Source organism: Pseudopipra pipra, chromosome 3, assembly GCF_036250125.1.
Source record: "Pseudopipra pipra isolate bDixPip1 chromosome 3, bDixPip1.hap1, whole genome shotgun sequence".
In the NCBI taxonomy this organism is placed as follows: Eukaryota; Metazoa; Chordata; class Aves; order Passeriformes; family Pipridae; genus Pseudopipra; species Pseudopipra pipra.
The window spans coordinates 54,491,265-54,518,258 of NC_087551.1; the positions used below are offsets into that span (position 1 = coordinate 54,491,265).

Sequence of the window (26,994 nt, forward strand, 5' to 3'; positions counted from 1 at the left end):
TTAGAAACACCAATATAAAATTTTATTTTGTCTTAAATTTAATATTTTAACCTGCAGGAACAAACCTCACTTCTGTATGAGCTGAGGTAGCTAAAGCATGTGCTTTAGCAAATGTGCATTTCAAAATGTGCTAGGGAACACTAGGGAAGTTGGTGTGTTTCCTGAAGTAAAAACTTTCTGCTACATTAAATCCTGTATGACCTGTAGAAATAAGGGCTATGATGCAATATACATTGAGTTTGATATTTTTCTTCTGTGTCAGCACTGTCTGAGAAAATCTGTACTTTTTCTGTTTGCCTTTCCTGACCAATAGTCTAGCTGTCTCTTTTGCTGCTCTTAAATACCCCAGCATTGGCATCAATCAGATAAAATAATGTATTAATTACTTCTTGGATACCTGGCTAACATAAAGACTTGAGGTGTAAATAATAAGAGTTTTATCTTTTATGAATTCTACTACTGTGCTGAGTTTTATTTAAAGGGAAGAGAAGCTCAGATAAAGGATCAGGTTTAAAAGTTTTCTAATATGCCAGTTTAAATGGAAAGCTAAAAATCTGATTCTAGATCTTCCTTTTCCATGGGGAAAATATATATAGTTTCTCTATGCATCTATTTCAACAGTTTCTAAGAAAGTAAATACAGTCCCTTTGTAATTCCTCTACTTTTTAGATCGGAAAGGAATTTAATAGAAGACAATGAAAATATCTTTATAAATATAATCTTAGGTCATGTCACAGTTCTTGGTATAAAGGAGCAAAAATATTCTTTAAATGTTAGGCAACTTTGTCAGTGTTTCAAAAGTAACATTTCTTTATGTAGTGTAGTAGCAGAGTCAGTACATAGCAAAGCCTTTGTGCATCTAAACACTTAAAAATTAGGTTGGTTTTGTTTTTCCTTCCCCAACATGGCAATATGTAACAGGCCTACTCTCACTGATTGCTTGTGTGTTTGCATAGTTCCTCCCATATAGTCTCAAAACATAATTTTACATATTACATTTTATGTAATGCAGTGGTTACTTACATCTGTAGTTATTTGTTTTTCTTTTTCTGAATTGCTTGCTCTATGAAACAGTTCCCTTTACCCAAATTGGAGCTAGAATATGTCTTGTAGGAAAAAAATTGCATTGTTCGCTAAAGTTAGAATCCTTTCCTTCTTCCCCCGGAAAATGTCATATGGATAGTTCTGGACATGGCAGCCAGCCTTGAACTGTGAATCCTTCTGGTAAATTATCTCCAACAAGCTCTACATGAGATTTTTATCTCATAAAGTTTTTGTTACTGTTCCGTTTGGAGTTCAAATCTAGGAAACGTTAGCATCTTGCGTGCTGAGTTGCTCTTTGTACTTTCAGCTTGACCTCACTTACTATTTCTGTTAGTTAAGTTGTGCTGATACTTCTAAATAAGCTGGAAGGCTCATTGTTATATTCTTTTTCACATACAGGCTCGTGTTATGTATGATTTTGCTGCTGAGCCTGGAAACAACGAGCTGACAGTCAGTGAAGGGGAGATCATCACAATCACCAACCCGGTAAGAAAACCGAGATGGAATCAGGGCTTCAGTGCGCTTTCCTGACCTACTTCTAGCAGATGGAAGAAAAATGGTGCTAGATGACATCTGAAGCCATGGCTACCCTTCCTTGAAGAATGAGCAAATAAACTGAAATCAAAGAATTTTCTAATAGTTTTGTGGAAAAAAAAATGCAGTGAGAAGTTTTGGAGGAGAGGGGATTCTCAAATTGTGCCCACACACTTAAGAATGTGCTCAGCTTTGTTTCCTTCTAAACAGAGCAGAGTGCCAAGGAAGAGGAAAGAGCTAATGATGGTGATAACATTTACATCTGAATTAATCTCTTTTTGTGTGCCTAATGTTCCACATTTTGCGTGTATTAATCTTTCAGGTGCTTACCACTTGCATTTAAATGTGACATGCCAGCTCCCTTCTAGATTTTGAGTTTCTTAATCAATTACTGCAACATTCCAAGCTTGTTGAAGAACTCAGTCCAAATATTTCTTACTACATTTGTGTATTCTTTCATAATTAAAGAAATATGAATAAGGTACAGGGAAGAAGTGGTGAAAATACTATTGATAATACTATCAGGCACTTGTTAAATGAACTGTAGTTTTGAACACTGGTATTTTATTTATGTGGACATTTTGAATTTGAATGCACTTTTATTCTATGTAATTCTTACCCTTGATAACAAGGTGTTGATTCATTCTGCTTTTGATTTTTGTTTGGTGATATGGCTTAGCAAATAGATTTTGCTTGTAAAACATATACAAACAAAACCCACCTGATTTTAAAGTCAGGTTTTATTTATTTAGTTGTATAGGAAGCATAGGTTCTGCAGAATAAACTAGTTCTTTGGAGAGCTTAATCATGTGTAATTCTTATAATTTTTAGTTCCACTGATCTTAAATACTTGAAGGAGATATTTAGTAGAACCAGAACCCTCTTTGATACTGTGCCGTGCTGTGGCAGCGGTTACATTTTAAATGAGTTCAGGAGTTTAATGACATGTCACAAAAGTAGGACTAAATATAAATAAATAGTTCACAACTTTTAAGCTAGTTCTCACTGAAAAGACATCTGTGGATTAAGGCAGTATACTTAAAACCAAGTTACACTTTATTTTATACTGTTCATGACAGATTTCCACAAAGGCTCTTGATCTTTTTTGATATGATAAATTTAGACAGCAATAGGGTAAGTCATGCAAGTCCAGTGAAGATTGCTTTTAAGTGTAGCAGTGCAAATATGACTTATGAATTAAGATGTCATTGCTCTTGCAGTTTAACCAAGCTAATTGAATTTATAATCTGAGATGTCTAATTATTTCTGTGTTCTTGAGTGAAAAGTAAAGTTGTTTCAATAACTGATCTTTACTGTTTAAAATCTTGAATACATAGACAGAATTCTGCTAAGTGCAAGATTACATAAAATTTCCAAATGAAAGAACAAAATTGTGAATAAACAAATATATCCATTAAAAAGCAAATTAAGAAAACCTAAAATTCAGTAATTGCTGTCTAGCATGTGTGGTTCCAATTTTCAATTGTGAGCTAGCTTGACATGTGTTCCATAAACAGTTTGATTTAAAACAGAACTGAGTTATTCCAGATAATGTTGTCCTGGAATTAACCGTGCTTAACTGAAAAGGTCTGCAGAGGTTTCTTAGTGTATGTAGAACATGTGTTTAAAAAAACCAAACAGTATCAGGATGCCCCACTGAGATCAGAGCTGAACTGTGTTGGTTGTTTTAACTAATAGCATGAGATCTACCTCTGAAAATAAATGTGAAGTAGAAAGAGTGTCTCCAGATCTTGTATGGCATGTGGCTCTTTTAATCTTGAGAATACCCTTAACATTTTGCAGGTAATAGCTCTCACTCATCACATATCTCTGCATCTTCAGTAAATGAAGCAGAGATTTTTACAGATATTACCAATAGCTTAATTCTTTGTGTCTTGTTTCTTTATAGTCTATTGATTAAAACTAATGCTTTGAAATGGACATGATAATAGCTCTGTTTTTATGCAGTCTGTGTTCAGACAATTGACTGTGGTTTCATAAATGATGAGAAGTGCTGAAAAACCAACTTTTGTTTCCTCTCATGCTTGCTAAAATCTAAAGTCCACAATAGCTGTGTGAAACTGGCACAGTCTATGTTCTGTTTAAATGAGTATCTGCTGCTTCAGCAGCTTTGAGTGAGTTTGTTCATGGTTATACAGCCATAACTGTGTTTTGAACATTGCATTTGACAGTGAGACAGTGCTTTCTTCTGAGCTGTTTGAAACAAGCTGTGGGATCCATCTAGCAAAATTATTTCTATATTACTTCTTCTAGGATGTTGGTGGAGGCTGGTTAGAGGGAAAAAACAGCCAAGGTGAGAGAGGACTTGTTCCAACAGATTATGTTGAGGTAAGTAACTACACTGCTCTGCACTAGGAAAGTGGAACTACTAAAAAGGCCATCCTCTGGTTTGCTGATCAGACTGAAATGCTCAAACATAAAACTATCAGTGTTACAGCCTGGGATATATAATCATATTTTTGCAGCTGTAGCTGGCTTTGGAGACCAGTGCAAACATACCATGCAAAGCTGCTGTGCCTCTTAGTAGTTTCCCAAGAAATACAACAAGTTGTCTGTAGTAAATACTAGTGATCTGCAGAACATGAGCTGTTTTGAATCATAATCCAATAATTGTTTTCTTTTCCTATCTGACGATACGAATATGGAAGTGAAAGAAGTAATGCAAGTTTGCACCGGTGTTGCTGTGGCGGATTCGTCACACTCTTGTAAATCTCTGGAATGGAGTCGCAGTTCTAGGGCCCAGGATATGGGATCCCAAGTCCAGAGACTACTCAGCTTATTTTCTTACTGAGGGCCTTTGCTGTCTCTTCAGTGTGTGTTGATCTGTTTTTTGTTTGAAGACTAGTGGTATTGGGTTGGGGATGGAATGGGGATCTCAATGCAAAGACCGGAACCTGGTTCACACTTGGAGGGCCTGTGTCTGTATGTCTGCAGGTTGCCAGTTAGGTGAAGACTCTGGCAGCCTCTTAAGGCACGTGCCTCCCTTCCTTCACCAGTGCTGTGTTATTTAAAAATAAAAGTGGAGGTGAAGGGAGGGGAAAAGCAGGACTGTGCTGGCTCACATGGCCTTGTGTTTTTATTCATTTGATTAGCTCATGGTCTAGTAGATTTTGGCTCTCCAAACTTACTGTCCCAAATTCATCCTCTGAGTATTGAGTTCCCAGTCTCCAAGCAGTAATGTTAACAAACTTTTTAATCCCTAAGGAATTTATAGATAGGTGTCCACTGCCACAACAATCTTGTGTGTTACAGTTACAATGCAAACCAGTTCCATCTGTTGTGGAAGTAAATCTTCCAGAACATCACATCAGTTTCTTGTCTAAAATTCTATTGAATTTGAATTCAAAAATGTTATATGCAATCATCTTAAAATCTAGTGATATGAATGTTAGGATGTTAGGATGATTACATATGATGATTCATATATAATAATATATATATTATTATATATGAAAAATCTTTTACAACCTTTTCCATTCCAGATTATAACTGAAGGTGCAAAAGACGGCATTAGCTGCGGTAACTCGTTAGCTGACCAAGCCTTTTTTGATTCCCTTTCTTCAAATACAGCTCAGACCAACTCTGCTGCAAAAAGCACTAATCAGGTATGTCTCACAGTTTTTCAGAGACAGTGGGCATGGAAAGTTTTTTTGACGTAATTGCTTGCAGTACCATATTTGTGAACCCTCATAAAAGTACTCAATAAAGTAGTTGTGTTTTCATTAGGGAACAATTTGTTGAATATTGATGATATGTCTGACTGCTCAAATACTGTCGCTGCTGGAAAATTCAGTAGTCTTAACACTTTCAGAAATTGAGTGTTTTTATTCTTTCCAGTCTGCAATGATATAAATCTGTGCCTACTGCAGTCTCTGTAAGTGCACTCTGAGCAAATTTATCTCTAATACAATTGAGTGGTCTATACATCATCAGCCAGAGTGAATGGGTGTCAGAGGTTTCACACAATATTCTGAGTTGGAAGGGACCCACAAGGATCATTGAGTCCAACTTTAAAGTGAATGGCCCCTACAGGGATTAATTAACCCATGACCTTGGTGTTATTAGCACCAGCCTCTAACCAAGTGAGCTAATCTCAGGATATATTTTTTTCAGTGTTTAAGAGTTGTTTCTTGGATTAAAAAAGATGAAGCAAGTTCATACATTGTCCCAAGTCAGTTGGAGAAGAGACTGACTTTTGTTTTGCTGCAAGAATATTTTTGTAGGGTTTTTAATCCCTCTATTCATAGCTTTTTGCCTGGTGTATCAGTTCATTAAACAGCAAATATTTAGTTTCAGGTTAGATATCTGAGGACATGCATTATCTTAAACAAAAACTGTTTATTGCAGTCTACGACTGCTGCATGTCCCACATGTAGGAAGTTAAACATTTTGAAGTCCATAGGTCAACAGAAGAACAAAATCTGCTTTTTTCCAACAGCAATACATAAAGGTCTTTCGTGTTGGAAAGTAAATGCTTTACTTATTGTAACAGCTGGGGGGACACACCTGGTTTGTAGGTCAGTTAAATATCAGTTAGTTTTCTTAATTGCACCACAGGACTTTGACATGAAGTGAGATCTTTTGAAAACCGTACATGGGGCATTTTTGTATGACAGTGAATGTTTGATTTGTGCTTCCTTGTATTCAGCTGGACAATGCCAGGATTGTTATTCTGTGATCACATGTTCTCACTAGAGAACTCCAGAACTCACTGTGACTGTCTCAAAGTTTATAAATTTTTTTTTTAATTGATGCCCAGTTAATATGTAAGGCTAAACGCAGAACTTTGAAATACCTCATGAATTTCTCATGTCAGACTGAGCCAGAAGTATTGAATATAGGTTAGTTTTCCCTCAGCAAAACTTACAGTAATTTGAAGGTAGAGTGGAGAAACCTCTTTTCTTCTGTGCTGTCTGTTATCCTTGCCCCATTTTTTCCTGCTATAAAGTTTCTAGCAAAACTTTACTTTTGGGGAAGCTTGAGATATTTGCAGTAACTACTTCTGTCAAATCTGAATACTGTTTCTCAGAAGAGAAACATATAACTTAATTTGATCTAGGAAGGATTACTTACTAATATAATAAACAGAATATTTTGAATGGTGCTAGAGGTATCTGTGACAGCTTGTTCTGTGCTTAACACAAGGTACTTGTGCTTGTAGAAGGGGAGAAAAAAGCTCTTGCCTGTGTAGAGGGAAAGGTTAAAATAGAGGTATTTATTATATTCCAAATAATAGAGAATTACTATGGCAATATAGTCTTGGAAGTTACATTTCTGGAGGAACAAAAAGCTTGAAGATAGTCACTTTGCAATGTTGTTTACACAGGGTCAACAGTATACTGTGCCTATAATATGTACAAATTGCAGGTATTTCCATAGTAAGTTTTGAAAAGGAGCAACTTCAGGCAAACAGCTTGTCTCATCTGCATCAGTGCCCTACTCTTATAAGTGTCCTATTCCTTTCAAATGCTATGTGAAACAGCTGGAAAAACCAGTGTACCACAGTGCATTATAGTAAAACTATATTGCTGACATTAATAGGAGAGAGAGAGGAGGAGAGTGTGCACCTGGATGCAGCCAAGGCCATGCAACATGGAGAGGAAGCAGATTTCTTCAGACCTAGTGTATTTGGGTCTTCAGTTTCCCTGTTGTTTTTTGTTTGGGTTTTTTTGTTTTGTTTTTGTTTTGTTTTTGTTTTGTTTTTGTTTTGTTTTTGTTTTGTTTTTGTTTTGTTTTTGTTTTGTTTTTGTTTTGTTTTTGTTTTGTTTTTGTTTTGTTTTTGTTTTGTTTTTGTTTTGTTTTTGTTTTGTTTTTGTTTTGTTTTTGTTTTGTTTTTGTTTTGTTTTTGTTTTGTTTTTGGTTTTGTTTTGTTTTTGTTTTGTTTTTGTTTTTGTTTTGTTTTTGTTTTTGTTTTGTTTTTGTTTTGTTTTTGTTTTGTTTTTGTTTTGTTTTTGTTTTGTTTTTGTTTTGTTTTTGTTTTGTTTTTGTTTTGTTTTTGTTTTGTTTTTGTTTTGTTTTTGTTTTGTTTTTGTTTTTTTGGTTTTTTGGTTTTTTTTTGTTTTGTTTTTTTGTTTTTTTTTTGGTTTTTTTTTTTTGTTTTTTAATAGCATAAACCATCCTGTTGTGTGGTCAGGATTTTATGTCATAAGTTATTTTCTTTTCTCCAGTCTTTTTTTCTTTAACTGAGTTCAATAACTGCTGTATGGTTACATATATTTTCTAAAAAAAACTAGATCTTGATTTAAAGACTGGTTTCTTCAGATTCTGACATATATCTGGTAGTTTTTTCCAGCGGCTTATTGCTAGTGGGAATTTGATTTGTACACTAGGCATTTGGGCTTCCACTTTTGGCTCTTAGGCATTTCTCCCAGGTCAGAGAGCTCTCTAGTGCAAGGTATTTTTTCCTTGCAAAAATTCTATGGCTAATTGTCTTCTTAATGAAGAAATTCTGTTTATCCTGTCTATCTCATGTAAGACACTTTTTTCCGTCTCTTAGGAAAAAAGCAACCTTTCTTTTACAGTCACTTTGATCTTGTGACTTGTCTGTAAAACAGGTGCATTGCTCCTGTGTACTTTGCATGGTGTCAAACAGATGTGACATTGCTATGCAGGTCTGGAAACACCTGATATATAAAGATTGCATTGGTTCCTGTAATACTGTGTCAGCAGGTTATACTGAGTTCCTCATCCCCTGCATACTGGCATCTCTTTTAGTGCCAATGCTAATGAGAATACAATCTTCTACTTTGTTGGTATGACCCCTCTTCCTAGACGTATTGCTCTGCATTTGGTTATGATAACATTTATATTGTGTAACAAGAGTTCGCTGAGACACTTGGGATTGTTTTGTGTTCAGATGCTCAGTTGTAAGCAATTGCCATAGCCTTTTCAAGTGCTTTAATAACTGACTAGGTCAATATACAAAGCTTTTAATGTTAAATGAAATTCTTGTTCAGGCTATGGAGAGTGAAAAAAACCTGACAAATTATGTGTCAATGTAAAGGGAATTGATGCTGGAGGTGGCACAGTAGTGGAAACTAAAATGTTCGCAAATAGATTAGTCTGGTAGACTATGTAAAAAATAGAGTATTCCTAAATGCTGATATATTTTTTATGGTATCTTATATTTTATAATAACATCAGGGGTTGAAAGCTTATTCCAAGAAATCTTTATAAAAGCTATTCTAAATAAATAGGATGGTTTAGGATTTTTCTTACTACTACTGCATTGAAGAAATTCCCTTTTGTAAACATTAAGTCACTCTAACACAGACATAGTTACACAATGCCTCAACTCCCCAATTTCAATAAGCCAAATGTTTTAATTCCTAGAATTCCTTCCATTCTTCTAACAATAGGTAAAAAAACCCCACAGGTTGTTGTGTAGTCTTTTAGCACCAAGCTTTATTAAAAATAACAGATCTGGCTGATTTGAAATGTGAGTGTGGTGCTTATTAATTTTCTATTTTTAAGAGACCAGTTAAGCCACAGTGGTGTGTTTTAACCCTGGTAGTCATTTAAACCCCCTCAGCAGCTTGCTTATTCCCCCCTCAACGGGATGGGGGAGAAGGATAAAAATGTGGAAACTCATGGATTGAGATAATGGCAGCTTAATAGGTAAAGCAAAAACTGTGCACACAAACAAAGCAAAATAAGAAATTCATTCACTACTTCCCATGGGCAGGCAGGTGTTCAGCCATCACCAGGAAAGCAGGGTTCCATCATGCTTAAGTGTTACTTGGGAAGACAAATACCATCACTTGACTCTCTCTTCCTCCTTCGTCCCCCATTCCTTTTTGCTTTCCAGGCAAACAAGAGGCTTTTGATTTCCTGCTCTGGAAACTGTAACTTTTTGATGTTAAGAAAATATCATTGACTCAAACACTGCCCTACTCCCTGACTATCTTTTCCTAAGAAGGTTTTTTGTCGTTGTTCAGTAAATAATCTCCTGAAAAGTAATTAATAAGCAATACTGAAAAGCAGTTGCTTTTCCTTCCTTTTCTTCACTGATAAAGCCTTAATAACCAGAGCAACACTTTAGTAGTGTACCTTACCTGGGTTTGCCACAGATGTAAAGTGGCAGTAGAAAAGGGGCACAGAGATACATTCTAAGGAGAAGAATTCTACCTGACCCTTGGCAGTTCACTCTCTCCAGCTCATTTCTTGCATCAGTGGTGTCCCAGCAATGGCTGCTTTGGTAAAGCTTGCAGCTGCTCTTTTGAAGAGAGATATCTGTAAAAGATTCTTGGGACAGGAAAGCAATCAGAGGAAGCAATGAAGCTAATCAAACACAAAATGAGGAAAAAATTTACTCAAGGTGACTATTTTTACAGTCAGCAGGAGATAAGCAGATAGGAGAATTTAATGTTGCATCTGCCCATAACATTTGTAGTTTATTGTCCAAAAATCTTTAGAAATGATTAAAGAAAATACAAGTTAAGGAAGCCTCAGTTGCCAAAGATGGAGGCTGTTCCTAGGCTTTTGTGTGGGTCTTGTCTTGTTTTGACCTGGTAGCCCTCAAGTAGAGGAAGCAGAGGGAATGAGAAATCTTTCCTCTCTGTCAATCCACTGTTCCTCTGAGCGGCAATGCAGGGTGCTAATTTTAGACTGTCATCTGGAACAGCCAGTGAGTAAGTATATCAACACTATGTTTTTTCTGTTTTTTAGAATTGCATATAAATAGTAAAGTAATTTACCTGTAAACTTTTCTGGTATTAGAATAATACTGGCAATAATGGCACTGAAATAAATATAAATTTTGTCAGCTTAAACCAAATGAATCTGAAAAATACACTGAGTACAAAAGTTCTCGTTTTTGACAAAAAATGAATGGAGGTTCTTTCTCTTGTAGTATTTCTTTGATGCCAAGTTTCTTCCAGGGGCAGTAGCAATAATGGATATCCACACTTTTGCATAGTGCTTCTCATTGCAGTTGACCAAGAGGTTATTAGCTTGGTGGCATTTGAATACTTCATAATTTTACTATGTATGGAAATACAATCATTAATGTAAAATTCATTCTGAATTGTCTCCTCCAACTGCGTTGGTTTGGGTTTTTTTTGTTGTGGTCAAGACTGGTACATCTTCTCAAGTCATAGATGTACTTGAATTTATTTTGCTCATGTTGCGAGTTCAGAAGTTGCTGTTTTAACAGCAATTATCTCTCTCCCCATTCTGTACCACAACTTGTGGTGGTTTTTAATTTATCTAACTTAAAATGCTTTAAAAGTTGTGAACAAGTATCAGCCTTCTGTTTTAACAGTAGCGTTTATGTGAATTATTTAGATTTTGCTACAGTCATATTGGCCCAAGCTAGTTCTTCTTATTAAGAAGTTAAAATGCTATCTGTACAGTAATCTCATTAGTGGTCTGTAAGCAGACTGTATGTATAATTACCCATAATGTAGTTTGGCTGTTTACAATATATGTAACATACAGGTTTGAACATAGGATAGAAATACTATAAATTTTAATATATTGTATATTTTAGTTTGTGTAGTTTCTCCTCCCTTCCCTCTAGGGCTCAGTCTAACCTTTTTTTCCTTTTTTTCCCCCCCTCTCTGCAGAATAGAAAGCTAGTATTAAAAACTGATACATGAAAATAGATTGGAGTACTGCCTCTCTGTTTCAGGGTGGAAGTGGATCATCAGCTATGCTGACGTAAGAGCTGTAGATGTGGCTTCCCTATATTTTAAGATACAAAAATAGTTCATGTAGCTAACTCTTAGTTGTGTTTCTAGAGGAGTTTGTTCCCTTTTCTTGATACTGATTCTCTAATCACCACCAGGTTTGTTTCTGTATGAAGATGGCTGTACAGCTCTTCTTAGTTCAGGATAAAATAAGTATCCTGAGAGTTCGTGGTTTTGTGAATTGCAGATTTTTCAGTTAATTGCTGTTGACCTTAGAGAATCCACGTTTTGTGTTCTTAGTTATGTTGTGGGCAGAGCAATAAGGCCCCATGAGTAGATACAGGAAGCAACTAACAGAAACCTCTCATATTTGTTTTGTTTTATCCAGTTGTAAGTGTGAAATCACTGGGAATAGTTTCTCTCTTGGACAAAAAATAAGATAAATGCACTCCTATGTGTAGAAAACCCTTTTCCTTCAGAAAACTGTGGGACTTATGTACAGACAGGATGAATAAATAGTAGTGGAAGCACATAATTTGATGTGCAGGAGTTGAGGCAACTGAAGTTACCTGGTGTGTAGACACAAGTTGTTGAACATGCATAAGGAGAACACTAAGGAAGCTATTCCTATAATTTTACCTCATATTTTTTACATTTTTTGCAACTTAGTGCTGAACAGGCAAATTGACATTGTTAAATTTGCATACTGTAACACTCCCTCCCCTCTCCCCTTCCTGGAACTGCTACGAGTAGCGATAAATGCTAAGATTGAAGAAAATAGACATAGCACTGCTATTAAGAGTGCACTGTTCTCCTTTCGTGCAAATTTTGAAATGTATGTTATTGCATTCCTTTAACAGCATTTCCATTCTCTGACGATTCTGTGTGTGTAGTAAAGTAGAAGTATCGCCATGGGAAATGTAACTCACTTGTATTTGGTTTAGTCCAGTTTATCTTGTTAAACCAGTATGTTAAATTATCTTTAAAAATATGTGGGTAGGTTAACTATGTGAGTTACAATTACAATCGTAACTTCTAGTTCCTGTTAGAGATAATGACAGTGTAACATCCTCTATTGAAACGTGTAATTTGAAAGCAATTTTTCCCCCTCCCTCATCTCAATCACAATATTGCATTCAGACCTGTAACAGGAATTTGTGACCAATTCTTGTTTAAGTACAAGGCAATGTTTCTCTACAGTATTGCAAATAGTGGCTTGCTTGCTTTGAAATGAATCACATTCACATATTTAAAAATAACCATCCAACACGTGACAGTGGTTGTACCAATTCCAATTATAGAATTGTCTTGAGCTTTTTTGTGGATGACCCAGTGAAATGCAAAGGCTCAGGCAGGAAGCTGTTAAACTGCTGTAGTACTGTGATCACTCCCCATCTTCAACTGCACCATACCCTGAGGCAAAATCTGATTATTGAAATAGTTTTACACAAATTAGAGTGTTGGCATGCTTTTTTTTCTTGTATGATTCACAGAATCACAGAATGGGGCAGTTTGGAAGGGACCACAGTGGGTCATCTGGTCCAACCTCCTTGCTCAAGCAGGGTCATCCTAGAGCACATGGCACAGGATTGTATCTAGATGGTTCTTGAATACCTCCAGTGAGAGAGATTCCACAGCCTCTCGGGGCAACCTGTTCCTGTGCTCAGTCACCTGAGCAGTAACGAATTTCTTTTGCATGCTTAGATGCAACTTCTTGTGCATCAGTTCCTGCCCGTTGCCTCTTGTCCTATTGCTTGGCATCACTGAGAAGAGCCTGGCTCCATCCTCTTGACACTCCTCCTTTCAGATACTTACAGGCATTGATGAGGTCCCCTCTCCATTGTCTCTTCTCAGGGCTGAACAGGCCCAGCTCCCTCAGCCTTTCCTTGTAACTGAGGCAACTTGTTGTCCACCAAGAGGACCCCCGGGTCCCTCTCCACAGAGCTGCTTTCCAGCAGGTCAACCCCCAGCCTGTACTGGTATCCAGTTATTCTTCCCCAGGACCCTGCATTACCCTTGTTTTTTTCATTTGACTTCTTATTTCATGAGATCATAACTTGTGATCTAGCAGTTTGTCACTGACTATATAAAGAATGCTTTAACTTGATAATGCTGACAATCTTGTCAGCCCTCCTATGAGCATTTCTGCTTGCTTGCACACTCACAGTGGCAGATGGCACGCATGTGTTGCACAATCCCCTTCAGCTCAGCAGGGGGCTTACTGCAGTATATAGTTTCCTTCCTGATTTTAATTTTTATTGTTCACTGAGCACTTATTTTAAAGTGGAATCATGGGCATCTGCAATTGAAAGTGGTAAGCTAAAAAACCTTAGCCAATAATACTCTCCAACTTCTCCTCCTCCGAAAAGAAGGCAACAAGGGTAACTCCTGTCCTCTGTTTCCAGACAGAAATAGGGAGTGCTTTTCCCCAAAAAAGGAAGGATAAAGCCTTATTTAATTTTGGTAGCCTGATCCTGGGATGTCTAGAGAACATCAGAGAGAAACAGGGAGCCTTTCTTCTCTTTCTGGCATTGCTGTGATTGGTACTTGAAAAACTGTCTGAAATTTCTCATCTGTGTTTCAAGAAGAAGCCATTAGGGATTGAAATCAGCTCAAGAGAAGACAAGGATATAAAGAAGTGATTTGATTGCCATTTAGAGTAACAAAAAAATAAGCTTGAGGGAGCTCCACTGAATAAATGTGTATAGGATTTTTAGTGTCTGAAATTTGAAACTAAGCAGACTTTAATTTAAAAAAAAAGGCATTTCCTTTAGCCAGTGAGGCTGACAACGTGTTTTGCCTCCCCTTGTCCCATCACTGAATATTATTTTCTCAAGTCTAAATTAGGTATTTTTCTAAAAGAACATTTTGTACTTCAAATATGGATTTTTTTTTTTTAGCTGAATCAGGAGTTGATAGGGTGACAGGAGTGGCTGAGGAACAAACAGATTCCTAGGACAGCATTGCCACTGCCTCCTTGTCAGCTGCTTCTGGAGGTCCTCTCCTGTGTTGCTTTCATGTATTTATCCACAGGAACATTCTAGTATGATTCTTTAAGGTTGATTATCCTCTAAAATCTAGCCCATCTCCATTTTTGCTTTTCCTAGAGCATTTCTTTAAGGATGTGTAAGTTTTTAAGTTGTACTATAGGAAAGAGGACCTTCCTTCAGAATTGAAAAAAATGTCCTGCACCATAATGCTAAGGTTATGATTTACCTTTAAGAAAGCTTAGCCATAAAATATCATGGGTATGGCAGCTACTTCACTTATCTGCTAATATAGGCTTTCAGCCCTCTCTCTTTCTTCCTGGAGCAAAACACTTGATTTTTTGGGTGACTATCTATGAATTCACTTACTTTTTTTTTTAATGTATCTGTCAGAGATTGTTAGCCAAAGAACTGAAGTTTAGTGCAATGTCTGAGTATGCCTAAGGCTTTGTTTCCATGCAGGTAACTAAGGCAGCTATAAAACTGGAGAAGTATGTTCATTCCTGTGAGCTATTCGGCTGAGCCACCATGACTTTTCTTGTGTTTTCTGCCACTGCTCTGTACTGTCTGTCTCTTTTAAATCCTCCTTCAAGAGCATAACACTTCACATTGCAGCTTTGACTGTCCTGAACTTCCCTTGATCTGATCAGACTTACTTTCTCTATTCACTGCTTCAGCATGGCTTCTGTCTCAGAGTAGATTTCAAGGTGTATTTCTTACAGTTGGAGGTCATTATTTTTGATGGCACAGTTACCTAGGTATTTTTAGTTACTTAAATTAGTTTTAGCATCTGAGCATTGTTTTTGTTTTGGCTTTTGTCCCTCAGGGGTAGAATGGATGATTTGTCTCTCAGGAGCATGCATTAATATGAGGAAGGAGTCTACCAGGAACAACTTAGTTGGCTATGAGATCAAATAAAGATTTTTAGCCAGGGCAGAGGGACACCTCAGTGCTTTACCTTAGTTTTACTGTCTATAGCTTTGGATTCTCTGGAAAATAGCAAATATGTCACTGTTCCACCAAGCTGAGTATTTTTCTGTTTGGTGGAATTTTTTCTCATTCAACTAGTATTAGATATAGATTTCTCTTCCCATCTCCTAGCCCTCTGCCAGTAACGATCTGCTTCTGTAGTGGTTTTGAATCTGCCCTTAGTGGAAGACTCTTAAAATATTCAGTAATGGTTCCCTCTGTTGTCCGTTCCCCATATAGTCTTTCTGTCTTGCTTTTTCTCCTAAAACAGTAGAAGAGAGCAAGTCCATAGTACCTCCAAAAAGGAAAATCAGCTGCCTTTTAGGGGTTCGTCCTTGAATTTGATCTCAATGTACTTGTTTCATGTTACCTTTGGGAGCGAAGAGATGCAATGCTTAATTTGAAGGCTGATTAGTTTCTTAGTTGTGTGGTATGGCATTTTTTTTGTGTGCTTGCATTTGAGATTGCTTGCATACTTGGATATTAGGTGTGTTGTATCAAATAATATTGACTAAATATCAGTTTCTTGCAAGGACTGTTCACATTTTTTGTGATGACTAAGAAGAGATCAGAGGGCTAGCAATTTCAGTTATGGAAAACTAAAGGTGTAAGAACATGTAATTTAATCACTTGCAAAATACTTGCTGGTTTAATTAGGGTATTCAACCAGAGCCAGGCCATGCCAGTGGCTTCTTGTATAGCATTTGTCAGCTGCTGAAATCCACAGAACTGCTGACTGGAGCTGAGATTACCCTTTTAATAATTGATGTGTCTTTATTTGGTCCTCCATGATGCCCTAGAACCTTGAGGACGACAAGCCTGATTCCTGAACCCTTCTCCATGTTTCCTGATTGTTGACTACCAGTTAGGAGTGTCCGAAGTGTGTAGGCAAACATCTCAAGAAAGTTGAAAGGAGTCCTGCTCTTTGAAAATTGTTGTCTGTATATATAGATTCCTAACCCACCTCTTGCCCTCTTCCCCACTGCCTCAGAAAGAGATGTAGACCCTTTGGCTGAAAGGAACTGAGGGGGAGTAGCCTATTCCACCCCTATTATAGCTTGTGGGCAATACACCTAAGGGCAAGAGCTTATCCCAGAGCTTTCTTGGATACCTCAGAAGTAAAATTTTCTGATTTGAATAGTGCTTCCATATAGGTACACAGAGATAAGACATCTGAGAGTGCAATTTAAGTAATACAATTCCCATTGCTGTACAGAATCTACTGTATATCAGCAACTATCTGCAAGTTTGATGATTGCTCTTGACAGTCATTCTTTAGTAGTGTACCCAGTGTTAATATTATTGCCTCACCCTTGTTTCGCAGCAGATTTTAAGGTTTCTTTGCTGCCTACTCATGTACCATATTTCACATGAACTACTACAGAGAAGAGGAAGACTTTACTCAGTCTTCTGGCAATCATCCCACTTCTGGGCTTTGATTTGCTGGTAATCAGCACACCATATATTGTGGAAGTATAGGCAAATTAATATTATGCAAACTATTCTTTTCTAGGTACTCTAAGTTATGTTAGAAGCAAGCATGCTTTTCCGTGTGGTTGGGCCCCAGTGTATGTTTTTTCATTTAGCAAAGATAGTGAACTCTAACTAATGCCATGTATGGTTATTTCACTTTACATACACTCATGTCAGGTGAACACCACAGGAAGAGAGCAGACTGGTATAAACTACCAGCAACTTCTTTGTAATTTGCTGAGAGTAGCACTGTGTATCAGCTATCCAAGAATTAGGTAGACCTCAATGATATTGCTCCACTATAGGGTAGTGTTCTTGCATCAGTTTCAGCCTTAAAAAAAGAAAAAAGTCCCCAAACTGTCAATATAGAAGCTGTCCACATAATCTGTCTCTCTCCATCAGTTCCTAGAGACCCACTGTCTCTTATGAGTCTTCTGAATGGTGATTTTTTTCCCCAGGGGCTTGGTCTTAATTTCCAGATCCTGGGGATTGTGAACCTAAAGGACAGGTGTTATATGATACCAGCATCATTTTCAAGTCTTTAAGGTTAGATAGTGTCTGTGAAATCTGAAAAACTGAAGTGAGAGTTCTTATTCCTAAGTAGTATATCAAAGCTGAAATGAGAGGAGAGAATGTTTAGTGGAGAAAAATGGGATGTGGAGTAGCTGTACCTTTTTTCTGTAAGAAAAAGTTATCCAATGTTTTTGCAAATAATAATTTGGCTTTTAGTGGGAGGTCTGTTAAATTTTCTGTTCCCGCAAATGTTCTGAGATACATGTAAATGTTATTGTCTAGTAGCAATTAATTTATATTAGGCATCTCTTCTTTGATATGCTGCTTCATGATAAAAATAATGCACTAACTTCTTTAGGATTTGAGTCTTCCTTTTACAAAACCCAGTTTCTCTCTGCTGAACAAGACAAGCCTTCTTGGCTTTGTTTGCCTTCTTTCCCCTTCTCCTCTTTCTTCCTCTTACATGTTGGGTATGTGGGTTTTGATATGTGTGCAATCTTTTCTTTCTGCCAGCAAGTCTCTGTACTAAGTGTCTGAAGCAGACAGCGCTTAACTAGTCAATGTTTTTTCAAAGTGTAGTGTTAAAATCAAGGAGCTGAGCGGGATTAACTGGCAGATGAACTTGACAAATTGATGCAGTAGTTAGAGGCATGTGTGCTCTACACTCTTTCACTGAGGTTTCCACCTCCACAACAGCATCAGCAGAAGGGTATATGTGATTACCTTCACCACAAGCTTATGCTGAGAGAGTAGGTCTCCAGGGAGATGCCAGACTGTTCCCTGGCAGATGCTTGTTCCATTCTCTCATCTTCACTGTGAATGAGTTAAGCTCTGACAGGGTAGCTCAGCAGATTGCTGGCCTTAACTCCCTAATTGTCATATCAATAGTAATGATGTGGGTGGGCAGTTTATGATTTGCTTTTAGTAAAAGGAACTAATATGAGTTTGATAAAATAAGTATTTGCAAAAACCTAATCCTTGACTTCCGAGTTCCTGTTTTAAATGTTCTAATTAGTCCATGGCTTTAGGTAATTAATAGTTCACATGCACCATACTTATGGTGTCAGAGTAAAATAATTACCATGTGAGATTGCTTCCTAACACTGTTGCAAAAGACAGGGTAATTTCCCTGAGGAGAAACACTCTTATTAGTATGTATTGGTGTTACATTGATGGAAAGCTGGTCAGTTTTTCCAGGTGCTTGCTGCATGTAAAAGTTGTGTAGCTGGAAACATAAGATTTGACACCTGCTCCTAAATCAACAAGTGAAGTGCTAAATGCAAACTCATAGCCTATTAGCAGGAGATCAAAGACTTCAAGAGGAAAGTACACGGTTTTTGCTCATTTCTTCAGCAATTGCTTCTTTACTTTTGTCTTTATACGATGTAGGCAAGCATTGCCAATGATCCTTGGTCCAGCTGGAATGTTGGGAAGTCTGGGAACTGGGATAATGGAAATGCTATTGACAGCTGGGCGACGAAACCTGAAAGTGCAGCTGGCCAGAGAAACAGTGCTTCAAATAACTGGGAGGCAGCAGCAGCATTTGGTCATCCACAGGCTTATCAAGGACCAGGTGTGCTAATAATGCTCTTATTTTTTTCATAAATTAGAGTAGGTGGACAGTAGAGGTAAGAATTATTTAATCTTTCATAACTACAGAACATGCTTTATTAAAAAAACAACGAAACCAGTTTCCTAGTAGTACATTGCCATATGGGTAATCTGGACACTAAAATAATAGTATTTTTGAAAATGAAATACATTTTTTTAAAATCAGATCAAAACAGACACATGAAACTTGTATGGAAATCTGGCAAACCAAAGTCTTGTGCGTACATGATCTATTCTCAGGCATGTAGTTCATCTTGCATAACTGGAACTTTTAAACATCCTTGAATATTTGCCCTCAGGCTTGTGAAGAAGTAGTCTCTTAAATACTTAATTTAAATAAGTGACTAACCTTTCAGAAGGCTTCTCTACTTTTTGTAGTAAAAGCCTAATTAAGAGGTGAACCCATAACTGGGGAATGCTAACCTGGATTCTGTGAGTATGGAACCCATTGAATTAATCTTAAACCATCATCTTTTCTTTCTTATTTTCTTTTTCCTTTTGCTCTCCCTCAATGGATTTCTAGTGTACTGCTTTGCAGGTTGTATTTGGTGAGGACAGTGGTAATTGAGGAGGAATCATAAAACAGAAGGCTGAACTAGATCTTAATATATTTACCTCGTTGATTATTTATTTGAGTGCTGAAGTACCTGGTTCTTCTTATGAAGAGAAATTATTTAACTTTCTCCTTTTCCCTATCCCCTTGCCCCCTCCTGTACTTCAGCAGCTGCTGATGACGATGATTGGGATGATGACTGGGATGACCCAAAATCAGCTTCACCGTCTTACCTTGGTTACAAGGAAACTGAGGCATCAGAGGCTGGGGGGGTCCAGCGTGGAAATTCTCGTGCAGCTGCTATGAAGTTACCACTTAACAAGTAATTGAAAATGCAGGGGGAATGTGTATATATTGAAGAGGACTGGAATTTGTCAAGATGTGTAAATGTGTGACATTCAACCTTCTTGAAATATGCAATGTAAATATTACAGTTTTGGGTTAGAAGAGAAGATGGATTTGTAGTTCAGCATACTCCATGAGTGATCAGAGGACACGGCAGATCCATGAAAGCTTGAAAGTACATGACAAAGTTGTATAATTTTTCAAGGTGTTATACAGGCAAAGGACCCTTTCACAATGTCTGAACTTCTGGACCTACTGGTCTCTAAAATGTAACTGTCTTTGACAGTTTGTGTTCTTAATGAAAATGAAAGGTGATGGATGTCTTATCCATGCAGTAGAGACTGATCAGAGATGCTGCCCCAGAGTTCCTGAGCAATTTGAGTTTCCAGTGGGAAAAGGTTCTGCTCTACTGTGTATCATCCAAGTTGATTCCTCAGCCACAGAAAGTTTGATTATTATATAAAAATCTTCCAGTAGCATCAAACTTTGTCAGGGCTATACTAGCATTATTTTATGTTACAACTTAATGTTTGTTTTCTAAAACTACTGTTACTCTTAGAGCTACTGTGTAGTAATCTCTAAGTGGATAGAAGCAGAGTGGAAAAAATCTTAGAATAATGGTTCCTTGGGTGTGTAACTAATATCAACTGTCTCTTCATGACTATTTGTTAATTTTGTTCATCAGTGGGTTTTTTGTCCAATGTTGCAAGAGTAACTCTGCATCGTTGTGGCATCTACTTATAAACCCACAAAAATGCCTTATTTAAGAGTGTTATTTGTCTGTGAAGTAAGTCCCATTTTACTCCTCATGTTTCTGCAAGCAGGCAGTAGATTGGCAATACTTCAAGGGCTAATTATCTTCCTAATTAGAAAGAGCACTACAATTTGCTTTTTATAAAGCTTTTTATAAGACTTCAAGGACATTACAGTCATTTTTGTGCAGATTTCTTTCTAATCGGTGGATAAATGATTTGAGATAACTCGTTGAAAAATCTGCTGTTTATCATTCTTTCAGGGGTTTTACTTGTCATAATATGAAATCTCAGGTGCATGAGCATCTGTGTGTGTGTGTATTTTCAGAGACGGTGGGCTGCAGGGGAGTGACAGATGTTACTTTGTGTCTTCCTATTATGTTTGCTCTGATGGCCTGCAGAGCTCAAATAGCACTTTGCTCTGGAAGAAGGGGCCCCTATTACACACACACACACACACACACACACACACACACACACAAAAGAAAAAGCTACATGTCAGTAGCTAAAAGTTTTCTGCTTTTTTCAGGGCAAATTGTTGGTTGTTAAAGTAATTCACATTAATTCTTTTCTATACCTGAGAAATACTTAGGGTTTTTTTTTCCCATAATGGCTGGTAATTCTGCATATGTCAAATGAAAGATAATATGGAATAAACATTTCACTTCATTTTATTGTTAGATTTCCTGGATTTGCAAAACCTGGAATGGAACAGTATCTGTTGGCAAAGCAGCTAGCAAAACCCAAAGAGAAAATTCCCATAATTGTAAGTTGGGGACATGTGTGTAATTTTTCTGTGTGGGTGGTGTGCTTTGTTTTGGGACTAGGTTTTTTATTTGTTTTTTCCAACTGAACTTTTAGACTTAGGGTTGCTATATGTATTTGGGTCAGAAGAAACTGACACTGAACATATAATTAGAAATAGAACTGTCATAATAAAACAGGTAAGTGTGATAATGATGATGATGTTTATTATTTTCAGTACTATGGTCAGGTCGTTTTCTGATCTAAAAAACAAACTCTTCTGGATATGTGCTGTTTTGTGAAATGTGGTTGAAATAGCCCTGGAATTCATCACTCCTTTGCTATTTGGGAAATTTTTGCAAGATAAACTCAACTGTGGTCAATCATCCCTGGTTGCAAGAAACCCCTCTATTTCCAGACTCTCAGTCTCTCACTGAAATCAATGGCAACTGTCAAATGAAGAGAGAAGATATTTGTCTTCTTGTTTGCAGCTTGTACAACATGATATATTTAAAGATAATATTTGCTATTTCTTACAGATTGGTGATTATGGCCCCATGTGGGTGTATCCTACCTCTACATTTGACTGTGTGGTGGCAGATCCCAAAAAAGGTTCTAAAATGTATGGTCTCAAGAGCTACATTGAATACCAGCTGACCTGCACTGTAAGTGTATCTGAAACAGGATCTATTGTCTTGCAAATACGTGTCATTTTTACACAAAAATAATACAGTTTGTGTGACTTGGTAAGAGCATCATAAGAGTAAGTGGTAGTTGTCATACTTTTTTTCCACAAAGAGTAGTGCTTTGTTCTAGCATTTCAAGTTCATCTGTAATAAGGCTCTGAATCATAAATTGTATTTACATTCCATGTAGTTACCATTCTGGTCATGTTTCATGTCACCATCTGTAGATGTCTGTCAAAGTTCAGAGCTGTGTTTCTCTTACAGAACACTAATCGGTCTGTCAACCACAGATACAAGCACTTTGACTGGTTGTATGAGCGGCTCCTGGTTAAATTTGGATTAGCCATTCCAATCCCTTCTCTTCCAGACAAGCAAGTAACAGGTAATATTCATGGAATGGGAAATAAGGAGATCAATTTTTTAAGGTTCAGTTATTTCTTACTGTTTGTTTTTCCCATTACTTTTAAAGAAGGTGTCCAAAACCCCAACCTTTCATCATTCAAAACTTACGATGAATTGTTATGGCCAATTGATCATAAAAGATCAGTACTAAGAGAATAATTTCAGAAGTCAGGTTTAATTATCTAGTCCGGTGATTAAAAAAAAAAAGGTAATTAAAAGCAAAACAAAACAACCCTCCCTAATTACTACATAAGATAATATTTATTATTGGAGAGAAGAGATAACTATTTATGCTGCATATTTGCTGATTGTCTGAACAAATGTTTTTAAGTGGGGTTTTTTGGTCTTTTTTTTTTTTTTTTTTTTTTTAGGGAGGGGAAGGGGTACATTGTGTTTTATTTTATTTGGGTTTTTTTCTTTTACATTTGATTGCACATATGTTACGTTGTCAGAACTTTGAAGCAAAGCTCCCAGAAGAAAGGGAGCATCCCCATACAAACTGGCTTTTTCACTCAGAAGTGAAATGTTGCAGTGTTTCTCCTCTTGCTTGATTGCACACTTGATTTAGAAAGCATCTTTCATTTGTATAGCATTCTGCTCTGGTTTGATGTCAGTTCAGCTTGACCAAACTCTCTGAAGCTTCTGGAAGTCCTTTGTTCTGATTTCAAGAAAAGTGGGATTGGACCCTTTAAATGCACAGAAGTTCAGTCATTGCAATAGAATATGGCAATGCCTATGATTTTCAGAAGTCTCTGGCTTACTTTCTAGAAGGACATTCTAGAATGCAAGAAAAGAATGGACACCTGTATAGGATGGAATTGCATTACTTTTGTCTATTTCCTCTTGTATGTTTTCTGGTAAGAGTTTTTATACAGTCTGTAAGACAACCAGCCAAAAACAAACATACAAGTGCCGGCATGTTGCCAACCACGTGGCTGTGGGCATCACTGAAAATGCAGCAGCTCTGCTGTATTTGAAGAAAGCTAAGCATTGATGAAGTTGCTGGGATAAATGCCGAGGAAACTGAAAAGTGAGGAAGTGACTTCTTCCCCTTAGCCTCGTGTTTAGAATTGACCAGCATTTTTATTTAAACATGTGCATGTGGACTAAAAGGAAACCAGAAGACCTGATGGGGTCTCTAGATTTCGTTGTTACTGTAACTTAAGAGACTCAAGAGTTTGGCATCACAGTTAAATGTTGCCTGTGGATTTCTGTCTTCTGGAGTCCGTGGGAGAGAGTAACTTCCCTCGCACTAAAAATGAAAAGAAAAACATGTCTCTTTTTCTGAAATACTACAGGGATACTCTGGGGGAAAATGGTGCTTATCTTTCACTGTGTTTAGGAGGCTTCTTTCCGAAGATTGTCTAGAGAACTATTTCTGTCTGTTGGTCTTGAGGAAACAAGACTCTTTACAGACTGACTTTGTTAGGGTCCTATTTTTGCTGATGATGATGTACTGAATGACCAGCATGTAATTTCCAAGTGTTACTGTTCTGTTGCTTTGCATTCCTTGCACAAATGCTGTGGAGATTTCTGTATAGGTTAAAGATGAAATAAAGTATTACCGAAGGGTATATAATGATGATTTTTTTTTTTTTTGCTAGTTTGCAGGAAAAGGACCCATACCCAAAGTTCATTTTTCATTAGTTGTGTTCTTTATTTGCTAGTGTTGCTAGTTTCCATATTTGCAATAAATATAAATAAATAAATAAAACCAAACCACAAACAACTCACCCTTGTAGAACTGCTGCCATAGTAACTATACAGTAGAATTATATTGAAAGAGTACATGCGTTCAAGGCTTGTCATCTGTGCTGCTATGGAAATTAGAAGAGTTGGGTGCTAGAGGATTCTCTCATTCCTTTCAAATACATCCTATTCACTGTATGCTTTAGAAGTCTGATGTCATGCATTTTTTAAAATTATAAAGGATTCTCTCAAGAAGACAGTTTTTGTTAAAACTAAAAGTTTCTTACAAATACACAGTGATAATGCACTACTGGTTTTTAAAAAAGTGGTTACTTTTTTAGTTTGTGTTAAAAATATCTTTACAAAAAACTCAGTTACACACTTACATGTATGTAGACAGTTTATGCATATGATTTATTGAGATTTTTTTACTTTTTCCCCAATTTACCTATATGGAAATATATTTATAGGACGTGCTGCTTTTTTAAATCTGTGATTTGATTTGAACAGTCAAATTTCAGTGCTTTGTTAGCTAGTACATGACAACTTGTAAAGTAATTAGCTCCTTTTTCTCCAATGTTTGAGCCTTACATTGACCATGAGTTTACCAGATTGTATCAGAAAAATATCTGCATTCCAAGCCTGTGGCTAGTTTCTCTCTTGGTCATCTGAATACCTAATTTTTTCATCCAAAAGTTTATTGGGTTTTTTTTACCCAAAAGTGTATTTGAATTGTGGGTAGATGTTATAGGGTTTTTTATATTTCATGGCAGTCTTAAAAAGGAGGACTCTTGGTCAGTAATGACTATACTGTAATTTAAGGTTGTCCTGATTTGTCAGCAATATTTCCTTCTTGTAAGTTCTGAGTCATTAAATGGTTAATAATTCACCAGATGAATTACAGGTTCTGTTTCAGTTTAAATTAAAGAAAAAAAATTGAGGGTGCTAGAGTAGAAATGTAATAATTATTGTTCAATATATAACAGGGCGCTTTGAAGAAGAATTTATCAAAATGCGTATGGAGAGACTGCAAGCTTGGATGACGAGAATGTGTCGCCATCCTGTTGTCTCAGAAAGTGAAGTTTTCCAGCAATTCCTCAACTTCCGAGATGAGAAGGTGGGAGATAAAGTTCATACACAGACTGAGGCACTGCTGTCCCCCTCAAATTTCCCTTCAAACCAAGAATTCAGCTCTGTAGTCGCCTTGTTTGCCTCATACTGCTCCTGTGGGCAGTAGTGACAGGCTGGAAACTGCTGCATTTCCTAACTCAGCTGAGTGATCAAAACAAGGCATAAAGTTGCTCATGTGAAATACTATATACCATTCCAACAGAGTTGTGCTCTTCAAAGTAGCTTTATTGCCAGTCTTTTAAGGGACAGTTTGTGTCTTCCATCAGAGGACAGAATAATACATAAATACTCTTGACTGTTGCCTTGCTCTGTCTCTGCTGGATTTACTAATCACTGTGATCCTCTGAGTGGTACTGCTGTGCTAACAAAAGCTACTTCATAGTAGATCTAGGTTGTGTCTGATCCTATATGGTATCTAAAAAAAACCCCCTCCCTCAAAACCACAATTTTTCACTGAAATGGGTTGTCAAAGCATTATGCTGCAGTCTGATATAAACAGCCATTTTTTATTACACATACACATATTTTATTTTATACTTTTTTTGAGAAAGAGGTTTTAATATCTTCACTAAATAATAAATAAAGTAAATAAACCTTCAGTAAATAACGGTTTCTTTATGGTTGAGCTCCAGCTCTGTTATAAATGAGGAAATAAACAGGAAAACTCTGCTTCTTTCTCCTCAAAATAATCACACTTCTAAATACACATAGATCTTGCTGAAAGAGTAAATTATCCAATCTGGTCTTAAAAACCTCTTTTGTCTCTTTTTTTTTTTTTCTTAAGGAGTGGAAAACTGGAAAGCGGAAGGCAGAAAAAGATGAAACTGTAGGAGTCCTGATCTTTTCTACAATGGAACCAGAAGCTCCTGACTTGGATATGGTAGAAATGTAAGGTGGTTTATTTTTGCATGGGCATTATGTATCTGGGTATATAACTGATACTGAGCTAATACAAAACTCAAATAGTAAGTGTGCACACATATCCATGGATTTGAAGAGATATTCATCAAGGCAGAGCTGAAAAATTGTTTAAATATGAGATTTTCATATCAAACCCTCCAAAGCTTGGTGGAACTCTGTGTGATGTCTTTTTGACTTCAGTGTCGGAATACTAAACCTAAAACAATTTATGTAAACCTAGTTGATGGAATAGAGTACTATCATATCCTATGGAGTTATGTTTTATATTGCCATGGAAGAATATTTTGATCTCTAATTCTCCAACAATAGAAAAAAGTGCTAGACTTACCAAGTAGCTTAGGATAACTGTAGGTGGACCAATAAGGAAAACAGTGTTTCTGTGAAATAGTTATATATATTGCACTCACAGTATGATTCTAATATCTGTAATCCATGGAAAGCTATTAAAAATTAAAAGTGATTTAAATTACCAAATTTCATTTTAAATGGGTTAATAAATTTTTTGGGATATCCTTCTGGAAGTTCAAATGGATATATTTATTTTACATATGTATATGTTGTACACTTCTTAATGTATAGTTCTCTTGGTGATAGACCTTTGGGTTTCATAGTGCGAAAGATCGGATTTATTCTGCAGCCTTTATTTCACTCCTTTAGGCTTAATAATTTTTCTTATAAGATCTGTAGTATGCATGACACGCATTGCTTGCTGTTGTAGAACACAGAAACTTTGTGTCGATAAACTAGATAGAAGTTTTTATAGTAGCAAAGCAGTAATGTACCTACAACTGGAAATATCGCAGCATAGGCTTTATCCAAGTAATTCAGTGCATATTAAGACAGGTATAATAGCTGTGTGGTAGCAGATCTGTACTAGTTAAAAACATGGACATTTTTAGGTCACTTCCACTTTGAACATGAGGATTTCAAACTTGACTACTTTTCCTGAGTGATGTGGTTTATGTATATCCCAGTGGCATAAAAGCTGAA

General features: G+C 36.7%; 1 protein-coding gene across 4 annotated transcripts in view; it reads left to right on the forward strand.

Moving 5' to 3' along the window:
* Positions 1-26,994, forward strand: part of SNX9 (sorting nexin 9) — a 59,622-nt gene that overhangs the window by 16,034 nt on the left and 16,594 nt on the right. For 2 of the 4 annotated variants that reach the window (XM_064649249.1, XM_064649246.1), the window contains exons 2-11: positions 1,444-1,530; positions 3,853-3,927; positions 5,082-5,204; positions 18,560-18,743; positions 19,503-19,656; positions 21,113-21,197; positions 21,715-21,840; positions 22,126-22,243; positions 24,939-25,069; positions 25,868-25,971. In XM_064649249.1, coding sequence (XP_064505319.1) covers positions 1,444-1,530; positions 3,853-3,927; positions 5,082-5,204; positions 18,560-18,743; positions 19,503-19,656; positions 21,113-21,197; positions 21,715-21,840; positions 22,126-22,243; positions 24,939-25,069; positions 25,868-25,971 — 1,187 coding nt within the window. The remainder of the gene's footprint in view (positions 1-1,443; positions 1,531-3,852; positions 3,928-5,081; positions 5,205-18,559; positions 18,744-19,502; positions 19,657-21,112; positions 21,198-21,714; positions 21,841-22,125; positions 22,244-24,938; positions 25,070-25,867; positions 25,972-26,994) is intronic. The other 2 variants (XM_064649248.1, XM_064649247.1) reach the window with 1 other exon arrangement.